Source organism: Poecilia reticulata, chromosome 13 (assembly GCF_904066995.2).
Source record: "Poecilia reticulata chromosome 13, P_reticulata-male-v2, whole genome shotgun sequence".
NCBI lineage: Eukaryota > Metazoa > Chordata > Actinopteri > Cyprinodontiformes > Poeciliidae > Poecilia > Poecilia reticulata.
Genome location: NC_088842.1, coordinates 4,244,461 through 4,267,230, shown reverse-complemented (window position 1 = coordinate 4,267,230; position 22,770 = coordinate 4,244,461). Strand labels below are relative to the sequence as shown.

The following is a 22,770-nucleotide window of genomic DNA, read 5'->3' as shown; positions in this document are numbered from 1 at the left end:
TCGGGCTAAAGGACTGTACCACAGAGAATTTCAGGCTTTCCTATCTGACGTGGACGCTGAATACAGGGATATACTCTACCACTCTGTAGAGTATATCCCTGTTCTCTACAGAGTACAGGGATATACTGTACGCTGGCTCTCTGGCACATCAGAGAGCCAGCGCACTCTGATGTGCGCTGGCTCAGCCGTGGCTCTGTGCTGCAGCGGTTTTATTTGCTACGATCAGAAATCGACCGGTTTTTAAAAGAGAAGGACCGACCTCTTCATGAATTAAGTGACCCTCTGTGGCTGGCAGACCTGGCATTTTTAGTTGATCTTACCCATCATCTGAATACACTGAACAAGAACCTACAAGGCAAAGTTGTGGCTGGTGCCACAACTGTATGCGCACATGAAAACCTTTTGCGTAAAGCTCCGCCTGTTTGAGACACAATTACGAGAATCCTGCGCTGTCTGAAATCAAGTCTGCTTTTCCAAAGACCAGCCTTTCTGCTAAAAAGGAGACATATGTGTTTGTGATTGCATCTCTTGTGACAGAATTCAACCGGCGTTTCCAAGATTTTTCTGTCAATGAAAAACAAATCAAGCTGTTCTCGACCCCCTTACTGGTGGATGCAGAAGAAGTGGAAGAAGAGTCTCCAGTTAGAACTGATTGAAATGCAATGTGATGATTCTCTGAAGAGTCAACATCAGCTTCTCTCGCTCCCTGAATTTTATCAGAGTTTGGATAATGCCAAGTTTCCTCTGATGAAACTCCACGCAAAAAGAATGATGAGCTTGTTCAGCTCAACATACATATGTGAATAAACATTTTCTCAGTTAAATCAGAGCAAAACCATACTGAGAACCAGAATGATGGATAGCCATCTCTGTGAAGTCCTTCGTGTCTCAATCACTAAACTTTCTCCTAACATGTCAGTCATCCTTCAATCCAAAGGACAGCATCACTGCTCCAACTGAGTGCAATGTTCTTCGCATTATAGATGAGTTAGAAATACACACAGTATTAATGTGTCAATATGTGACCTCTAGTGTGTGGCCCGGCCCTTTGTTTATTTTTCTGTATTTAGCCCTCACTGAAAAAAGTTTGGACACCCCAGGTCTAAACAGAGGAGCCAGCAGTTTATTTTAAGGAAATAAATAAAGGTGCAGAAGTTAATTAGATCCATGCACAGTGCACTGCACAACCAATGCGGACGCGGCTTTGCCGCTGTAAAGAATTAAACTTAACTCGCCCTGCAGTTTTAACAAATGGAGGTGAAGATGTTACCCTGTCACCCAGAAGGAGAGCGGCGCTCAGAAGGGGCGTAACATCTGTCCGTTTTGGAGAAGCGAAACCATTAAAAAATAAATAAATAAAAAATCCTGACAAAACCACACGCCTGAACCACGCACAGGGTTAAAAAAAAAAAAGGAAAAAAAATCTTACGGAGTTCAATTGTTCGGTTTGGTTCAGACAGATCCAACTGACCGATGAACCAGCGCAGGTTTCTCTGAAGATGCGACCAGGAAGAATTTGTGAAGCTGTGAGTTCAGACCCCAGCAGGTGAAGTGCTAATAATTTAAGCGGAGTCGCTTAACATTTGTTATAAGTTATTGGAGCCACAGTCAGTGGTTTGTGTCACTACGGAGAAGAAGTTAGATGCATTTATCTGCTTTATGTGTGATGGGATCTGGATTCAATTAGGTGAATATTAACTAAACTGCATAAAAATGTGGCTAGTCTATGTTAATATGTTTTGACAGGTAATTTGACAGGTAAAAATAGTTCTGGTCTGACCAGAATTATTTGCCTGATGGTGGCTCGGGCTTCTAATGAGTTTACATTTAATGAGTTTGCAACCCACAGAGAAAACCTAAAGAGAATGTGTGATCCAGTTGTGTTGATCTATTTATTGTAGTTTAAGTAGAGGAATAGCAGCTGACTGTTGAGGAAGGAAAGAAATTAAAGTGCAGATTCGTTAGACAGAAACAAGCGCAGTGCGTTGGGCAATAAAAGCGCATAAATGCTCCACCGTTACGCTCCAATTAATCACACATGAGATGACAAACGCCAAATATACAATACATAGTTACACTGCTTACGTTAATGGTATTTTAAAAACAAAACCAGTAAAAACTTAACTGAGTTAATATGTCAGATTCCCTCCTCGCCCTCGTCTTGATAAGAACAGAGAGCAGTCGCTGGTTTCGTGTCCAGACTGTGACCAAGTGATGTGTGATCAAATCCAACTGAATTACCGCAGATTTTTCTGCAGATGGGAACCAGGAGGAAGTGCGTTCAGACTCCAGTGGGTGAAGTGCTGGTAATTTAAGTGAAGTTGCTTAATTTAATTTATTAGAAGTTATTGGGGCCACAGTCAGTGGTTTTTGTCACTACGGAGAAAAATGTAGATGCATTTATCTGCTTAATTTGTGATGGGATCTGGATTCACTGTGAATATTAACTAAACCGCATAAAATGCGGCTAAATAGCCGATGTTAATATGATTGTAAATTCACGAGTAAAAATAGTACATGAACGATTTTTTAATTTTTTTCATGTTGTCGGTCAAGATAATGGATAACAAAAAAAGTCTAGTGCAACCTGCCGCCATGACACCAACTCACATACATCTTCATTCACAGTCTTACTTGTATGACAAGCTAACATTTTGATGTTAGCTTGTCGATGTCTCAGTTTTATTCGCTGGGAAAATTAATAAAATTAATAAGCAGCTTGAGGTCACTCTGCTGCTCTCTAGTGGCGAGAAGCCGTAATGTTGGCTGGTAACAATCGGAATGCATTATGGGAGATGTAGTTTGTAGTCAATTCGTGCTCAAAACCTATTTTAAGTCAAACATGGGCCTATAAAACCCCAGGGGGTGGGGGGCACATAAAATGACATAGCGGGCCACATGTGGCCCGCCGGCCTTGAGTATGACACATGTGAGTTAAATAAACACACTGACTGCATGAATCCTTCTAACAGCAGTTAGTGAGATTTTCGCTTGCATCTCCGAATTTTTGTAACTCAGTGTGAATCTTGCACGCCACCTCTCATGTGGTCACTAATTTCAAGAGCATAGTAAGATACAAAACATCATTTCCTTCAGTCTTTGCAGATGTTTGGTCGTACTACCGTATAGAACCTCGACCAGGGAAGAGAAAATTCTCTGTTTTGATCAGAACACCTCAAACAACATACCAAGAGCAAAGTAGCCCAAAGTAAACTGTTATAAAAACAGATTTATTCTCAGATACTCACATTTCGTTCATATACAGTTCACCCATGGAAAGATGGTAATGATCCATCTGGCTCAGGTTCTATAGCACCATACCCCACATGCAAACACTAAGCAGTGTAACTGTCAGCCAGATGGTTATTACACCAAGGATCACTGGTGTCAGAACGTCTTCATTCTAGACATTCCAACCCCTGAACCTCACTGAGAATCTGCTGGTTTTCTTTAGAGATATAAACTCAAGCAAAGGACTGCATAAAAATGAGAGAATAATACAAAATGAGAGAATAATACAAAATTTTCTTGTAAAAAGAAAAAAAACGATAATTTGCATAGTATAGCGAATGCGGCATCATTTGAAGTTAAGCTTAAAAGAGGATGAAGTTGAAGAGTCAGGATACGTTCTATGAAATTATTTATGACAATAAAAGTTTAAAAAGAGATAGCTTGGACTTTGAAAATGTTGACAAATGATTAATGCTTAGAAATGCATTCTGAAAGGACCCTGTGCCTCAGTGTAGTGCTGTGAAGCTGCTGCTGTTGAGGAACATTTTCAGATGCTTGTTTTCTGTTTTTAATGCTCTGGGCAGCTCTGACCAGTATTTATACTTTTATGGAGTACAAGCATACATAGTGGTAGAGGAAGCAATTTGAACTGTAGTAGCCTGCACAATAATCTCGTGTGAGTGGGAAGTGATGATATTAATTCTATCCTAGTCTAAAAATTTGATATCCTACCGATTTCCATCCTGAACAGTGCAATTCACTAAGCGTTCGGCGACAGAGGAGTGCAAGTGTTTTATCTGTAATAGGTATTGCTCCCTTCTTTTTACAATTACTCTTTAGCTGACTGCCTCAGCAGGACCCTGTTTAGTAAATCAGTTTTTGAGAACATTACAGAAGCGGTCCTCTCTTCTGGAATTCTGGGTTGTTCTGCAGATCATTTGTCTTCCTGGCTTTGTGTTAACACAGCGAGGCTTCTCTCCACCTGGTACTGTCTTCACATTATCATTTATTGTAGTTAGGTGCAATCAAAATGCCTCCAATTGAATTTCTACCGCCACTGCTAGGCTCACTTCCATTTCTGCTGTGGAAGTGGGCCTAGTGAGCCTGGCTGTTTGTGAATTCCAAGTCTCTGCTGGAAAGTGAACATGAATAAACAGGAATTTGCTTGATAGTGGATGTTGCTGGACAACATGCTAAAGTAAGTAAGGGACTTGTTTTCTAAATATGACGCATTAAGAACGCATTATGAAAATGTTAGAACGTGTTTTAAATCATTAAAGGAAAAGAAAAGTGAGTAACCTAACGGCAAGGTGAAACATGACAATATGAAACAAACCGTCTATGCTGAACGGTTTGCTTCATAAACAAACTGTTGAATCCTTACACTTTAAGCCAATCACATCTCATTTCTCAGATGTTCAAATACTGTAGAACTTGGACCTCCTCAAGGATACCACAGCAAGACTGGACAAAAGGTGGGTCACAGCAAGAGCTATCCTTACCATGTTTGCTACTTTACAGTGATATTCACAGAGAGAAACGCTGGTCCAGCTGCCTGGCTGAGTCATGCAACCTGCTCTGAGGTCTCTGGTGTCGAAGAAATGAACACTTTTTAGTAAGTTGTTTGACATTCAATTGAAGCAAAACCTTTAAGCATCAGGAAGAAAACCTTCCAGGTACGTTTCATCCACACATGATTAACTGAAACCTTATTGTAACATTTTTCAAATGTGTTCATCAACAAGTCATATTAAAACTGAGAAAACATGATAACCTACCTAATGTATTGTTTTAAAGTGATTTTAACAATAAATTTTTATTCTTATAGTTTTTATTTGTCTAGTCAAATATATGTTTGCAAACAAATGGGAAATCTGCTTCCTAAATCAAGTTAATTTAACAGCATAGTATGCTCAGTCATTAAAAGTAGCTTAAAAAGTTTCAAAGGAAATTCATAACACTATAAATCTTCAAAGTATTCAAGAACATGCAGATGTCTGATTTCATTATTGTCTAAGCGATAGACACTCTTCAGCTCATGGTTATTTCTGAATGACTTAGATCAATATCTGTTTGGGACAACCCTGGGATTAAATCATTAAGCAACTGAAAGTTGTTTGTTTGCTTGAGTTTTTGTGGAGAAGCTAATCCAAATTTGTTCCTCAACATTAGACACCTCCAGTGGGAATGTTTGATGTTTAGAAGACTTTGAATTGGTGATTATAATAACGCATGGCCACATTTCTGACATTAAATATTTTTTTGTACAGGGCAACCTCTTATTAAAAAGTACAGAACCATAAAGTTCAAGTTTTTATGTAGTAGGTTCTACATCCAGATGGTTTAAAGGCACAGTATGCATTTATTTCTTGTGCAATCTTGTCTCAATTTGATTAAAGTAGGAAAAGTATTAAAATGCATCTGTGGAGTGGCATATTACAAATTGGGAAAATTTTAATAAATGTGACACTAAATGGATGTTGTTCACTAGTTAAGTCCTCACTGCTTAAATACATTTTTAAGTTAAATGTTTTTCTAAGCATATTTTATGTAACCTGAAATAACACAAAACACTTGCTAACACCATAGAAAATATTCTATAAACATGTTAATACAGAAAATGTTCTGTATCCTTTTGCGTCACAAAAGTCTAAGTAAAGATAATTCTGAACATGTCAGAATATTTGGTCCAATAGGGAAATGGTTCATGGCTTAATTACTTGGAGTAAGGTCACTGCACTTCATTTCACTAGAGGCCACTGGTAGCTGGAATTTTATAATGAATCTGGTTTTACCCTTGGCTTGGATTGCTAAGTCATATTTGTACCAAAAGCATTGGCAGTTAAACTGCTCTTAGCAAACCATAAATTAAAAATGTGCACCAAAAATGCAGACTATTTTTGCAAAAGAGACACAAAAGTAAAACTTCTGGATTCTGTCGTTCGTTTTGTTATTTCAGCTGAGGTTAAGATGCAACGCTGACCCTCATCAAAACTTTCATGTGCAGATGATGCACGCTCGTGACAAACCCTGTAGAAGTTGCATTTGAGGAAATGCAAATCAGAACTAGGGTGAGGCAGGATGAAAGCATAAGTGGCAAGTAATCATTAAATAGATCACGATAGTGGCACTGGCTCTTTGAAGACCCTCACGTCCCACTGAATCTTAGCCTTGAGGACTAACAATGCCAATAGGGTGCAGAGAGCATCTTTCAGCCTTCTCGATGAATGCGAGCACGAAGATTAGAGGTTCTTTTAATCTGACAAAGGGGATTAAATGCTATGAGAAAGGCGTGAGGACCCGTCCCAGGGAGGGGTTGAGATGAATTATTTACACTTTTGAGTCTTTAAACTCCCCTAAAAAAATCACAGTTCTCAGACACTGGTGGCATCTTCAGCAGACCAACCATTCCAAGGAGAACAGATAAATAAGAACTTATTAGAAAAATAAAGACTCCCAAGCAGAAACTAGATGTTTCAACAGATCGCTACAGATTCCTTAAAGCATAGAGAATTTAGCAACCGCACTAAAACAAGAAGAAAACGTGGCAGATTCAGTCACTCAATCTGGAAGATGACCTGTCAGTGATTTGACCACTAATCACATGTATTTCTGCAAACTTACTTTGAATATACCTCAACCATCAAAGTAAGTCATAAAAGCACAGTTCCATATGCAAAAAGTCCAGATATTTTGATACCTCTCCTGGTTGCATAAAGCTGAGTGTTTCAAAGCAGAGGTCTGTCTTTGATGAGTGTAGATCAGCGCCGGAGCAGTTCCAAACAGAACTGGCCACAGACATGGAAATATTTTCACTATCTTCCAGATAGAATCAATTTACCTGATAAAAACTAAAAAACGAAAAAAATCTGAGTTGTCCATCATCACTTACCCCCCTTATTCCATCTGCCTTTCGTCCTCGCTTGGCAGGACAGTTCAGGGCATTCAGACAGCACCAAGAGAAAAAGCACAAGTTTAAACACAAAAAGAAATCCAGACTTTGCCCTGGAAAACATGTCCAAGAGTTGCTGGTGGCCAAGTCACTTTCACATGGCTATGTTTCCTCCCAGAGCAGTGCGGCTGTGGCGCATGGTAGTCCACGTGTGGCCTGTCATCATCAGTCACACTGGTGTCAGCAGTGGGTTTCCATCCCGACCATACTGCCGCCTTGCGATGTCCCGGATGGGTCTCTCAGTGATGCTGGAGGTCTGAGCGAAGCTGCATCTCCACCCTGGCTCCTTTCTGACCAGAGCGCGCGGGAGTCAGACGGAAACACACAGCTTTCTGTGCGACAGCCGAGCCTCCGCTTCGCTCGGTACAGTGCATAGGAACTCGCTCCCACACAGGCTCGCTCACACACTCTCACACTCCCCTTCCTCCGTCTCTCTCATGCTCACTGCTGCCACCACGACTGATGCTGATGCTGCAGAGGCTGATGCTGAATTACATCCTGTTCTCCTCACTCTGGATTTTACTGGGAAAGTATTCCTCTGCGCTTTAGTTTTTTTTTTTGCTTACGGCTGCATAATGTGGAATAGACATGATGTGGGAGCAAATCCACATGCTGCACTCCAGGAAAAGATTTCTATAGGTGTGTGTGGCTGTCAGAGCACAGATTAGCACACAGGCAAGTAAGTACAATGAGTATCTGGAAACTAAAGAACAAGCTGGATGTTTGTAGAGATAATCCTCATTATGAGGAAACATGCAAAGTGACTGTTTTGTACTCAAAATCACAACAGGACCAGAAGAAAAAAGATCTGGGACAAAAAGGAGAACTCAAACGGCAAACTGAATAGCTGCTTCTTCCTCAACTGAGCCCTTAGCAACAACTCAGAGAAAATAAGAACCGTTAAATTTGTGAGGACAAGGTCAATGAGTTAAGCATCTTTAAAGAAGTAGTGCAAAATATTTGAAGTGAGTTTCTCTTAAAAAGCGATTAAGTTATGAATCACTTCTATGCAGTGAATGGCTTTCTTCCTGTCTTCATTTAGTGTAAATCCAGATCCAAATCATTGTCTGTACCAAAAGTTTGAACCCAACTCCTGGTCTGATGAGTCCACAACAGACTTCAACAATTCTAAATGAAAACTTCAAAAACACTGTACCAGTTTATGCCAACACAATTTTATAACTGTACTGTATGTATCCAGAGAAAACATGATACAAGTTTCCTCTGGATAGGTATCGAAAGAAGTCGTTTATTATGTCCACTGGAAATGGAGGTAGGAGGTGGTGCGCCAGAAAATCAAACCATTCAACCAGTTTTCCCTGTGTGAAAACTGAGAATGAAAAAAGTGGAGTTTCCAGTAAAGGTAACTACCTGTATAGAAAAGCATATTAGTGTAAGTTAACAAAATAGCATTCAATAGCATTCAAAATAGCAACTAGATATGACTATAAGTTGCACTTTTTTTTCAAAGTTTGTCTAGTCCCACGACTTGGTTATATGTGGGGTTTTATTTTCCTCGTTGTTTAGACCGCCTTGTTTAGACTGATGCATTTAATATTAATTCATATTGATGGATATGTACCAATGTGCAAATATTACTGTCTGCAGCCAGGAGAAATGCTAAATGTGAGCTGAAAACTAGCTGACCAGAGCCACTGGGTACGCTCTTAGAAATGACTGTAAATTTACGGCGGAATTCCAGCTGTAACATACTGTTATTCCAAAATACGGTAGGATAATGTCAATTTGATGTCTTTTTCTCTTGTCACAATCAAGACTGACGACTGGCAGTAAACTACCGCAAAATAATTGTAAAATACTAGAGGTGTGCCGATCGATCGGTCACCGATCATAATCGAGCCGATTTTTGTGAAAAAGTGCATGATCGGTGATCATTGGCTCTTGTTGCCGTTACCGATCACCTGCATCTCATTTCGGAGCCTGCCTGTGCATCTGGTCTCCTCTTTCCTTCACACTGCGCAAACACGCAGCAACAAATCCTAAGCGATGTGGAACTATAACGCACTGAGTGAATGGGGAAGTTTGCGTGTTGCGGCAGAAAATTGACCATAGTGTGTGCATTTCGGTACCATTACTACAATAAAAAGGGACTCAAAGACCCTGATGAGCAGAGCAGTAAATATGAAGCCTGAAAACCTAATATCTTAATGGACTGAATCTTTTGTGTTTTTAACTAATCTCTGCTGGGTTTGTTGGGCGCAAGCGATTTCCACGGCGACAGGTTTGATTAAATGTCATTAAAAAGTTAGAGGGTTAGAGTCGATCGCCTTGTTTTACCTTTGTTTACCTTTGCTGGGATGCATCACAGCTGCTGTAGTTTCTGAACGTTCAATAAACGACAAACTTGGACTAACTACCTCAATCGTCTGCGACTATATTTCATTAAGTAACAAACAAATGGCTTCTACCGCGATAATTATGTGAAATTAAATTAATATTTTTTAAAAGTTTTGTGCGCTCTGACATCTTGCTTTGAGTCTGAGAGGCTTTTCCTGTATCAAACATGCTATTTATTTAGTGGAAATATTGATGCGATAAAACTCTCTCCAAAATAACCTTTCAACTTTTAAAGCTCCACTGTTGAAAATGAGAAGCTGACATTCACAAATGACATTGAAAAAAATTCTAGTCCAACTTCTGGTTTGTTGCGATTCCTCTGGATCCTGTTGGAGGAAAAATATACTAACTTCACAAGATGTGGCTTTAACCTAACTCCTGTCAGTCTGAACTTCTCATATTTAGGTCATCAAACCAAAGTTCAGATCTACCATAACTGGTACCATCGCCACCAGGTCAAAAGTACAGCTTTTTGCCGCAGTACATTCATTAATGTTTCCATCATGCATGTTTTCAGATGCAGACCATCCTGCAGGCCTCTGGTCTCAGTGTTTCCCTTCAGACTCCCAGTGGGCTCACAGCTTCAGGATGACCAAAGACCTTCACCTTTCTGGAGCAGGAACACCCGGCCAAATGCACTGGTGACTCATTCATTTAAAAAAAATGTGGCTATCGATACCATTGATATGCACGAACCGTCTGTATTTTACTGTTTTGAATAAACAAAATGTTTTATTATGAAATCTGTGTTCTTTCTGTAACCCCTCTGGGTTCCCAGAAACATAACAAATGTAAGGTATCCAAATGCATTTATTAAAAAGAATTCATTTATTAAAAAAGGATATAATTCTCGGTCCTTGGGTTAAAAGAGTGGTATCCAAATGCATTTATTAAAAAGAATTCATTTATTAAAAAAGGATATAATTCTCGGTCCTCGGGTTAAAAGAGTGAAGAAAATAAAGAGTTGATTTAAAAAGACAATAGTTGAAGTAAAATGTGTTCTGTCACTTTAAGAAAGAACCATACTGTGTAGTTTGTCTGTGAAGACTATAGTGCTGGGTATTTTTTGGGTTGTTCTGCTCAAGATCGATTTTTATTGGGTGATTGCACTTTTTCTGAATTTGGATTGACTGAGGGGCGGGACTAGCGGGAGTGCCGCGAAAAGAGGGAGAGGACGGGGAAACTCGACGGAGTTGGCTGGACGCTTTTGTGTGAGCTGTTTTGTAGACCGAACTGCTGGAAAGGTGCCACAGCCAAGGTGTGCACTTGGACCAGGGGATTGCTGGAGGAGCGAGGTTGGAGCGAGCGGTGAGCTGGATGCTGGAGGTTTGAACTGGAGCGGTGGAGAGGGACAGGCCCGCTACACCTGCACGGGGCCCGCTGTTTGGAGCTAGCTGCGCTTTCCCCGCCTTTGAGAAAGGCACGGAGCAACAAGCTGCTAGAGGAGGTTTGACTTATTCGGACCTTTGCTAAACCTGGGTTGGTGCATCAGGCCTGCAACGGGGTAATGACTATAATGCTGGCTTTTATTTTTGTTAATTTTTGTGGGCCCACTTATTAAAACTTGTATTTTCTTTTGTGTATTTTGGGAAGTCTAATGGACTTTAACATGTTTGGGACTGACTAAAATAAGTTCCGTAAAGGAATATTTAAAAGTTTGAACATACAGGGAAAGTCCCTATTCTTAACCAGGTGTCTGAGCCTGTGATTTTCATTTGTATTTTTACCTTTTGAAGTTTGAAGTGTTAAATAAATGGTTTACGTTCATTAAGTTTCATTATTGGAGGGTCTAGTGGGAAGTAGTCGAATCCAGAGCGCTATATCTAACATAGATATAAGAGAGCGCTACTTAAATGGAGGCACCGCTGGGATTAAAACATCACAACTAAAAAAATAAATGAGTAAGTAATACATTTGACTTACGTATGTGAAAGCTAGACCCCAAGGGTTATTCTGTTTATGTTTTCCATGTTAATGTCTGATCCAAGTTACTATGTTATTTTAGGTACATCTGCATTTTGAAAAAGGTAAAAGTAAAACATCATTAAGACTTTCCCATGAGAAAAAGTACATCCTTAGCTACATAATGTCATTGTTGGAAAACTGGTGTACAGGGGAGGGCTTAGACGCATCCCATGCACTTGTAGTGAAACAGGTCCCCGTAGAGGCCACAGTTAGGCACATTGAAGAAACTTTGATGACTATCAAAGCCCTAGGACGAGTTAGGGTGAGAGGACGCATGTTTAACCCTCAATCACAGTCATTGATGGTGTTATGCCAGTGTAGTGAGAGAGTAAACACAAAAACTATACCTCTAGATGTGCCACCTATTGAAGGAGGTGAACTGTGGACATTGCATGGATCAGCAGATGAAGAAGATGCCCCCACTGGAGAAAGACAGACAGATCCTCTTCCCCAAAGTGGTTCCACAGCTACTGAAGAAGCAGCTGCTCCAGAAATGCTGCCATCTGATCCTATGCCAGGAAACTCTGCAGAGTCAATCATAAGAGCAGTTGGTGATCTGCTAGCAAAGACAATGAGGCCTGCCCAAGAAAGTAATGTCTTCAGGCGTCTTCGTGTATATTCTGGCATAAGTCCCACACCTCCAGGAGAGGAAAGTTTGGATACATGGATGGAGCAAGCACAGTTAATGGTGGATGAGAGTGACTGTTCCATTCGGGAGAAACGGAAAAGGATCATAGAAAGCTTGAAAGGACCTGCTCTGGAAATTGCACAAGCCGTGAGGGCTAATGATCCAGATGCATCCCCTGAGGAATATATTGAAGCTCTAGAAAGAGCATTTGGATCACCAGAGAGTCCCGAGGATCTCTACTTCTCCTTCAGAGGCTTACGCCAAAGCGCAGGTGAAAGACTTTCAGATTTTTTACGGAGAGTGGAGCGGAACCTAACAAAAGTTGTTCAGCGAGGAGGGATAACTCCCAGGCGGAGAGACAGTCCTCGTTTAGACCAGCTCCTCTGTGGATCCACAGAGTCTGAACTACTGCTATTACAGTTGCGCCTAAAAGAAAGAAAGAATAATCCTCCTTCCTTCCTGACGCTGTTGAATGAAATCAGAGAAGAAGAGTTTCAACAATCACTGAGAAAGAAAAACATTGCTCCTTCAGCTAGACCAGTTGTCAGGCAAGTGAGGGTGGAAGATGAAAATAAGTCAGAATCTGAAGTTCAGGAGCTGCAAGCTCAAGTCAAGATGCTGCAGTCCCAAGTGTCTGAACTCACAACTGGACAGTTAAAAGATACCTCGAAATCTCAAAAAACTTTCCAAATGAATGAGATGAAACCCAGACAAACTGATGAAGTTCAAGCTTTGAGAAAACAAGTTGAGGATGTGCAACATCACCTCCATATGATGACAGTGACGCACCTAAGTCCTCCTCAGACTAAAAGTGCAAGATGGAGATCAGAAAACAAAGATTATAAAGCGGCTAAAGCTTCTCCTAACGCTCGCAGCCAAAGAACAACCCACACTGACCAGGATGAAGAGGATTTCTTCTGTTATAGGTGTGGGGAAGGAGGACATGTGTCTACTCATTGCACAGCCCCTGAAGACAATGGCAAAGTCATTCAGAAACTGATTCGTTCTCTAAGAAGACAAAAACAAAATAAGGAGACAAACAAACAGGACAAAGAGACCTCGAGCACCAACTGCTCTGTCAAAAGGAATGCAGTAGATGCCAGACAAACTACAGAAATCCCTAAGGGACTAGTAGGAGAGGCCTCCCTCAGTAAAGTAATCATTGAAGGTCAGCTGATAAACGCCCTGATGGACAGTGGTTCTAGTGTTACAATAATATTTGAAAGCTGGTACATTGACCATTTGTCCCACTTACCTCTCCATCCTATTTCCAGCTTGGCCCTTTGGGGACTCAGTGAATCCTGCTATCCATACAAGGGCTATATAGCTATGAATGTTGAGTTCTTGGAGGATGGTCTTCACACTGAGCCAAAGACAGTGTTGGCCCTGGTCTGCCCTGACCCTAAGGGTCCAGATCAGGCCCCAGTAATCCTGGGAACTAACGCCTGTCATTTTAATCACCAGCCCAAGACTTCAGATGAAGCTGAATGCCATGGACTTGCTCAGTCATGGCGAGTTTCTGTCAGTACACCAAAGACAATTAAACATAAACACCCCTCAGGCTGGCTGGATGATAATGTTGGACACATAAAATGGATGGGTCCTGGACCTCTTAAGGTCCCCCCTGGTGGTTCAGCACTGGCTGCCTGTAAAGTCATTGCAAAAGAGTCCTGGGAGCAGGATATGTTGGTGGTTGAGCCTCCTGAGCAGCCATCTCTCCCAGATGGAATAATGGTGACACCCTGTGTTCTATTACCATCTGACATGAATGTAAACAACTTCTCACTGGTGTTAAAAAACGAGTCAATAAAACCTAAAGCTATCCCTAAAGGCACCATTGTGGCATGTATTCATAAAGCCAACATTGTGACAGAGGTGCACAAAACCAAAGAGTCAGGTCAAACAGTAGATCCTGGATTGTTTGATTTTGGCGACTCCCCAATCCCAAGTGCCTGGAAGGAGAGGCTTGCTAATAAGCTGTCAGAGAAAGCTGGAGTGTTCTCCCTGGAGGAATGGGATGTTGGACTGGCCAGAGGAGTCAATCATACCATCCGCCTCAGTGACTCACGACCTTTTCGAGAAAGATCAAGACGTCTTGCTCCTGCGGATATCGATGACGTGCGAAGCCATTTGCAAAAACTGCTGGCAGCAGGAATAATAAAGGAGTCACGCAGTCCTTATGCTTCGCCCATTGTGGTGGCAAGGAAAAAGAATGGCTCCATCAGGATGTGTATTGACTACCGCACCCTGAATGCACGAACAATCCCTGATCAATACACAGTTCCTAGGATTGATGAAGCCTTGGATTGTATGACAGGAAGCCGCTGGTTTTCTGTATTGGATCTAAGAAATGGCTATTACCAGATTGGCATGGCTGACCAAGATAAGGAGAAAACGGCCTTTATCTGCCCCCTAGGGTTCTTCCAGTTTGAGCGTATGCCCCAAGGCATCACTGGAGCTCCTGCTACCTTTCAACGGTTAATGGAGAAGGCTATTGGAGACATGAACCTCTTGCAATGCTTAGTATACCTGGATGACCAAATAGTGTTCGGCCGGACACTAGAGGAACACGAGGAACGTCTCCTCAAAGTCTTGGATCGGCTACAAGAATATGGCCTGAAAGTGTCTATCAATAAGTGTCAGTTCTGCCAACCTCAGGTCAAGTATGTCGGCCATATTGTGTCTGCTTCAGGCATAGCTACTGACCCAGAAAAAATCAAAGCAGTCCTTAACTGGGAGCCGCCCACAGATCTTAAGAGCCTTCAGTCATTTTTGGGTTTCTGTGGCTATTACAGAAGATTCATTGCCAACTACTCATCCATTGTGAGACCCCTGACAGACTTAACCAAAGGCTACCCTCCTGTTAAAAAAGGACAGAAAGCAGTTAACTCTAACTCTGCCTACCTTAAAAAATCTGAGCCCTTTGGAGACAGGTGGATATAAGAGAGCGCTACACTTCTAATCTGTGAAGTTCTAATTTAATCAAATCTCATGTTTTCACGTCCCAGAGACAATAAAATGGATCGATCGTTTGTGGCTTAAAATAAACGAAACAATCTTAATAGAATAAAGCTACAAAAATAGAATACAGATTGAAAATTTTGGACCTTTTTTTTTGGTTTCATTACACTGAAGATTCTTCAACATGAAGCTAAATAGTGAGTGGAGTACCTTGTATGTAGGACAACGTAGAAATGAACAAACATGACATATTGGGTTCTTAATAGCAACCCTAGCAGTTATTTTACACAGCTTGATTTATTGAATAATGATTGTGTTCATTTACGGACGCCTTCAATTGGAAATTTGCAATCTGAAGCGTCAGTGAAATAGTTTAACCAGTCCTTCCTCAGGTCGTCTGCCCTGCATGTTCCAGGTGTTTCCTTCTGTCACACCTGGCCTCAGTAAATGTCTGATGGATGAGCTAATGCTATCGTTTGTATCAGGTGCTCTGGAACAAACACTTTAAAATGTAAAATGTTAATGTCCTGTATAACAGAGTGATATAGACAAATGTTTTCATCTCATTGTGTTATTTCCACTCTATAGCTGAAGTTCATCACATTTCTGGATGTTCTGTGTTTCAGTTACATTGAAATTAGCAGGTTTTTAATCAGGGCCACAACACCCTGTGTGTGTTGGGTTTAAGAAAAGAGGCTGCTCTGTTGAGCATCAGCATTCACTTTTCCTCTGTTTGGGTGAACTCTTCTCTGTGGAGGTCGGCCATCTCTCTGGTTCTTCCTGAAGGAGATCCATCAGGAGTTCTGGTTCACTCATTCTTTCAGCTCGATGCTCCGTAGAGCTGCCACTGGATATTGCAGTTCACTTACGATGTACAGTAAAGTCTGCTCCTTATAGTTGGATCACAGCTGGTAGCTACGAAGGTGTCCCGAACCTTCAATCGTAAGCCAACTTCAGCGGCCGCTTCGTCCAAACTATAAAAACTCCCGACGGTGAAGCTCTGAGTTAAATGAGAGCCGCCAACTGAAATACGTTCTGTCTGAGCGGCCACACGAAAAATAAAGTCAGGAGTAATAACACTATTTTCTAATGAAGTTAATGAGCTTCAGCTTATTGATAACCCGTTAGTAGGTCGCCATCTTTCTTGTAGCAAAGTATGAGTGTGACGCTAACCAACCAATTGGGGACGTTGTAGCCTGATGACGTGTCTCTCCTCATTTGCATTTATTTTTTCCAAGTTTTGCGGGGAAATAGAATGTGATAAGAAAATAAGGAAATACTAAATGAATAAGGGAAAATGGGAAAATTAACTATTTTCAAACAAATGTTAAATAAAAAATAGATAAAAGAAAAATTGGTAAATAAAAAAGAGATGAGAAATTGATTAATGAAACTGGGAAATAGAAAATCAGGTTAATGGAAAAATGAAATTGAAAAATTGTTTAATTAAAAATAGATTAATGAAAAATGGGTAAATAGATAAAGGGATAAATGAAAAATAGATAAATGAAAAAGAGAAATTGATAATCTGAAAAATAAATAAATGAAAAAATTGGGTTAATGAAATGGGGAAATTGAAAAGTGGTTAAATGAAAAATGGATAAAGGGATAGATGAAAAATAGATACATGAAAAAAAATTTGATATGAATAATAAATAAATGAAAAATTGGGTTAATGAAAAAGCTAAATTAAAAAAATGGTTAAATGAAAAATAGATTAATGAAAAATGGGTAAATGAAAAATAGACTAATGAAAAGGAAATTGATATGAAAAATTGGGTTAATGAAAAAGTTAAATTATTTATTTAACACATTTTTTATTTATTTCACTCATTTTTTTCATTTTTTGATTTATTTTACTCATTTTTTATTTATTTCACCCATTTATTTATTTAATTTTGGCTGAAATGGCTCTCCATACTATGGAGTTATCAGTCTGTTAAAGATAATATTACCGATAGCAGTACAACTTGCAGGATGCCTGTTTTGTTTAGTTTTCTTCTTGGAAAAAGTTATTAAAAACAAGTTTTTGTCTAAATTAAGGTGAATTCATGGTTCCTTTTTCCACATTATGTAACCGGTAGTGTTTATGATTAAAAAAAATTATAATTATGTGATCGGTATCGGTGATCGGCCCTCGTGTGATCGGTATCGCAGGAAAAAACCTGATCGGCACATCTCTATAAAATACAGTTTTTTTCCTAGGCAAGACATTTTACTTGTATTTGCATCTTAGAGAACCAGCATTTAAAGACGATATTAAACGGAAAGCAAAAAATACTTTCCATAATAAATCTTTTAGGGAATGAATCGAAATCTACAGAGCATAATCAAAAATACTAGGATACAGTGTTGGTGTTATATGTTAAAAATACAATGTTAATTAAATATTTGTTTAGTGAAATTTAAAGATAGATTTGTCAGTTTCCCTAAAGAGATGGTGTTTGCTAAAGAGTTGCTCCCACAATCGCAACGTATCTGTGACGTCACGTGTTTGACCTGGAGACAGCAGTATTGCGTCTTGTCTGGAGGTTATCAGAACAAGGCAAGTTCCCCAAAGCTATTAAAACATGCTCTATTTGTTCTTTCTTTAATGTATTTATGTAATGTAATGGTGATGTATTGTCTCAATGTTTGTAACAACCTTGCGGACATCATACCACAATGTATGCTGCGTTTATACTGTTATGTATTCTGTATCTCAATAAAGATCTATAAAAAAAAACACAAAAAAAAACAAGGTAAGTTCCATGTTAAGACCATCATGTTTTTGATTTTGATTATTTTTTATGAATGCATAAACTTTCTGTTTGCGCAAGATTTGTTTGGATATCGCGGTAGGACTGTTCAGTACAGGAGTGCTCAAGTCCAGTCTTTGAGAGCTGCTATCCTGCAACTTTCAGATGCTTCCCCGCGCCAATATGCCACGGATTTCCGTTTTAGCACTTCCGCATTTTTTTGCCACATAGAATGTGGACGGTTCTTTCGAAAGAACGGTAAAGTACTGGCAGCTATAGACGCCAGAAGTTTACCGTTCTTCCACAGTATACCGTACTTGCATTGACGGTAATTTACTGTCAGGATTAATTACGGTACAGCTACTGTGCATTTACAGTAAACTTCTGGAGTCTATAGCTGCCAGTATTTTACTGTAAATTTACAGGATTATTTAGAGTGTAGATGAAAAATGTGATGTTGGTATTCTGACAATCTGTGCTACCTTGTCAGATTTTCTGACTGCAGCTCATCTAGATAGCCATGTCTACCAGTGCTATAGCTTTGAAAACAACACTTGCTGAGGTTACCAAGGAGATGAATATGAATTACGTTTCAGGTGAACCTTTTTGGTGTTGCCGCTTCATGCAACCCAAACACCTCTCTATCACCACAGATTTACTCTGCATGTGTCTCCATACCGATCCGGTCATGCAGTCATCCCTGTCCATCCTGATTGAGCGGACATCGGTGTGAGACTTCCAAGTCAAAGTCAACAATTTCTACAAGTTTGTTGAAAAGCTGAAACGGAACACATATCCACGGATCATATCTTTAACATGGACAAAATACCCCTCTCATTTGGCAATTTCTAAATAATCCCAACGTACTTCTTCATTGCAACATATTTGGTTATTTGCCTCTTCATGTCTAATACGACATAGTTCAGAGAATGGAGTCATTATTTGAATGGTTTGATTTTCTACAGCACATTGATTTATGTCAAGAAGTTACTCTGACCAGCAATGCTTTACACACTCCTTTGTCAATCACATCCAAAATAAATAGTGACACGCTGCTTTCTACAGCCACTACACCAATACAATAATGGTCAAGTATGAGTTTAGTTTTCCACCTTCTCAGATAGTGGGTTGGTTCGGACTAAAAAATGTAGGTTTATGACTGAAGTCGACATAGGAGCTATCTACTGCAGGTAAGATACTTAAAAAAATAAAATCTTATAAATTTATCTTTGCTTTATAACTGTTGTCCTCAAAATATTTTAATTTCCCTTCTGATTGATTTTAAAGAACATTTTGAAACTGAACACCAGTCACAACTTTCTGATCAATGTTTCTCTACACAATAACTGTCCAACTATGAGTGCATCTTTGCTCAGCAACAAAAAAAAAATTACACATTTTATTATAACACCTAAGATTTTTAGGATAAGCAAATGTAGTCTTCTAATACTAAGTGCATTTGTCGCCAGTACTACAAGAAAAAAAAAGTGTTTAAACACTAATGTGATATAAAAGAATTGTCATTGCTAACAACTAACCATGTGTGGGTGCGTGTGCATGCGTGTGTGTTTGTTTGTTTTGGGGGTACAGGATTTTCTAAGAACAATGTTTATAAAGATTTTATTCAGATTTCTTAAAGCTCCAAGGTGTTTATCCTCCCACATTCACAGACCATTTCTTTCATAAGCAATGAATGTGTTCAGTGTTATACACAAGCTATGGCTTTAATGTCCTAATTACAGCTTCTGTGGCAACCTAAAGTTCATAATGTTTTATACACGATTCAAATTAATATTCTGAAACCACACAGTGTTTGCTCATTTACCACCTACCCATTTCTATTCCTTCACACCATCTTGCCTTCACATTATGGAAACCTGCAACACCATCAGGAAGCTATAATTTAGCTTCCTCCATTGGAGGAAAGAAATCTGTGTTTTCTGTAATACACGCACATTCCCAATGACAACCAGGCACAGAGGTAGAGAGTAAACCTTTTTTGTTATCTGTTTACAATTATTTGTGATAGAAACTTTAACAATCCGTGAGCTTAATGCTTTACTAAAAATTTTATTTCCAGGATAATCCAAATGCTAATAGTTATCAGTTTTTATTAGCTAAACTGACAGCTCATAATTCAGAAAGAGGTAAATTTAGAAGTAAAAAAAGAAAAGTTCTGAAAACTTTAGAAACACAAAAATAGCACCCGCAGCAAACAAAAGGTACAGGCTGCAGCTTCTCCTGCCTCATGTAGAATAATGTGACAAAGAACACCTGGAATGTGATTTCAATGTGTCTTTGCCCATATCCAAACGGGCCTCTTAAGATAAAGTTATTTATTCTTTTCACTTTCTGATTTAAGGCTTCAGTAGGTAACATTTATAAAAAATAAAATAAAAAAAACCCTATTTGTTCAAACTGTGATAGCATGGTATTAGACAGATAATCTGTGGGGAAAAGAAATAAAAAAAATCTAGCTCCTCTCCCTTCTCCCTGTGCTAACTAGAAACAACCAATCAGAGACACTGGGCGAGTCTTAGCGCTATCAATCACCCTCCATGCATAACCGCTCATTCCCCCTTGCTCGCTGCTGTGCCCCAGCTAGTAGAGCCGGTTATGAACAATAAAGCTAATTAGCATAGCCACAAATTACGGCGGTTGAAGTTTCTCTTCACAGATCATCTGTGTCACAACATGATGATAGTTTTAACAAATGTGCAAAAAACATTTTTTTTGTAAAATTTACATACAGTAGCTTAATATTGTAGCACAGCTGGAAGAGGGAGGAAAAATGTACAAATAGATGGACGGGACTTAAACTCTGCTACTTTTGCAGGAGTGAAGAATGACAGAGCTAAGAAACATGAAGGTATTAGCCCCTACAACCACGCTGGTAAGTCTGTCATTTTATCACCCCCAGACAAGAGCCCCCTGGATAAATGTGGTCAAGCAGGACAGGAGCCCAGCTTCGGCAGAGAGGGGGTGCAGGACGGCGATAAGGACGAATCTCCACTGGGCAAAATGTGGGAGCTAGGCAAGAGGCCCCGGGCGGAGAAACTCAGCCAACAGCTCTGGCTGCCTAAACCTCTTAAAAAATTTACACACCAGCATTGAACACACTCAGCAAATATAGGTTAGTGCCTGCATGTCGTCGGCTCGTCTGGAGCGTGACTGCGTGTGCGCACGTTTGATTGCACACCTCGCTGCAGAGCATCTGAAGGCACACGAAGCGCGCACTTCGGAGCAGAGACCGCCCGATCGCTCGACAGGAAGCGGCGCCGGGAACGAGGCAGACGGAGGAAGAAAAAAAAAAGAAAAACGTATTCTTGACGGGGCTGACAGCCGCTTGAAAACAGACCATGAAATTTGCTTTTTTCACAGGAAGTGACAGACCGAGCACCATGAATTGATCCCCTGATGGAGATCTGGCTCTCTTTGTGTAGTCATTTTCTCCTCTGCGCATCTGCCTGCCCAGATACTGGATAATCTACTCGCTGCCGGCATTCCTAATCCAACCATCCATCCCCTTTTCACTCTGCCCATGTGTGTCCCACCACAGAACAAGGGTGCAGTTTTGGAGGGGGAAAAAAAAAATATATATATATATATGATTTTTTTTTTTATTGATTTATTTTTTCTTCTCTTGACTGTTGTGCAGTCATGAAATGATTTCTCACACTGAACCCTCTGGGAAATGATCAACCGTCTACTTATAATTAATCAGATTCAAAGGAACAATAATCAAATAATCAGCAGCAGAACCTATCTGCACACTGGATAATGTCATTTTTCTTGAATTTTAAAAAGACGGCAGAATTAGACCTATGAATATAATGAAAACATGAAGTGACAACAGTTCTGCTCCTATATATAAATATGAGCTAAAAAGATTAATTCCAGACATTCCGTTTTGGTTTTAATTTTTCACAAAGGGATTATAGTCAGAAAAGCATCGCAGATGAATAGAGCAGTACTCGCAGTATGGCTCCTGGCAAGCGAATGTTTAAGATCATAAGCTGATTATGGTCTTTGTCAGCCAATTCAAATAAGTAAACAAGCTGGAGCAGGGGGGGGGGAAGAAGAAACTTGTGGGAAACGATTAGTAAAGATGTTTTTAATGTACGAATGAGCAGCGCTTGCCGAACAGATGACTGAACAGTAAGTTATAAATGCAAGGGCAAGCCAACTACTATCGAGTTTGTGTTGAAGGGGAAGTATCATGTGCTCTAAAAATGCTATAAATTTTAAATATGACTTAAAAAATGTTACTTGGTGATTTAATACCTTAAAATTGGGCTTCTGTCTCTTTAAAAACTCCTTTCTGAAACTTCACATTCACAAAATCATCACAACATGGTGGCTCCTTTTTTAACAACATTTTTAACAGCATTGTATTGAGAAGTAGCTCCTATAATGGGCTCAGCAGGTGCACAGTTCCACCAGGTGTTTGCTAATCGGTGCTGGTTAGTCTGAAGGAGCTAAGTGGAGGAAAGCTGCTCAGTAATGCAGAAGGCTTCAGAGGTCCAAAGCAGTCTGAAAGGCAGCAATAGATCTTACCATGCATTAAAAAAGTTGAATGGTTGCCACGGGAGATTAAAGGATTTCTCACATGCATAAAAGAATCAAAGTAACACTCCAGGTATGTTTTTATGTTTTTGTTGAGGGGATAACATCAAAACATGACATTAAGCTCAAAAAAGTTGGTTTTACAGAATACTGTCCCTATAACTTTGAATATAGATGGATGAAAACTTACATTATCCCCTTTATAATTTAGAAGCACATCAGATTCAAGGGGGAAAAAATCTATTAATTTCTGGTCAATTCAAATTACATATTGACAAACCGTTTTGTAATCTAATAAAATATATAGCGAAGGCTGCAGATAATAAAATGGTGTGCAGTACAGCTATTCAATCAATTCCTGCAGCAGAAAT

The 22,770-nt window shown here is 39.8% G+C and overlaps 1 protein-coding gene across 11 annotated transcripts in view; it reads right to left on the bottom strand.

Annotated features, from left to right (window-relative positions):
- Positions 1-7,617, bottom strand: part of robo2 (roundabout, axon guidance receptor, homolog 2 (Drosophila)) — a 525,042-nt gene extending 517,425 nt beyond the window's left edge. For all 11 annotated transcript variants that reach the window (XM_008424864.3, XM_008424871.3, XM_008424869.3 and 8 more), the window contains exon 1: positions 7,124-7,617. In XM_008424864.3, coding sequence (XP_008423086.1) covers positions 7,124-7,247 — 124 coding nt within the window. In that variant the 5' untranslated portion in view covers positions 7,248-7,617. The remainder of the gene's footprint in view (positions 1-7,123) is intronic.
- Between the last annotated feature and the right edge of the window lie 15,153 nt (positions 7,618-22,770).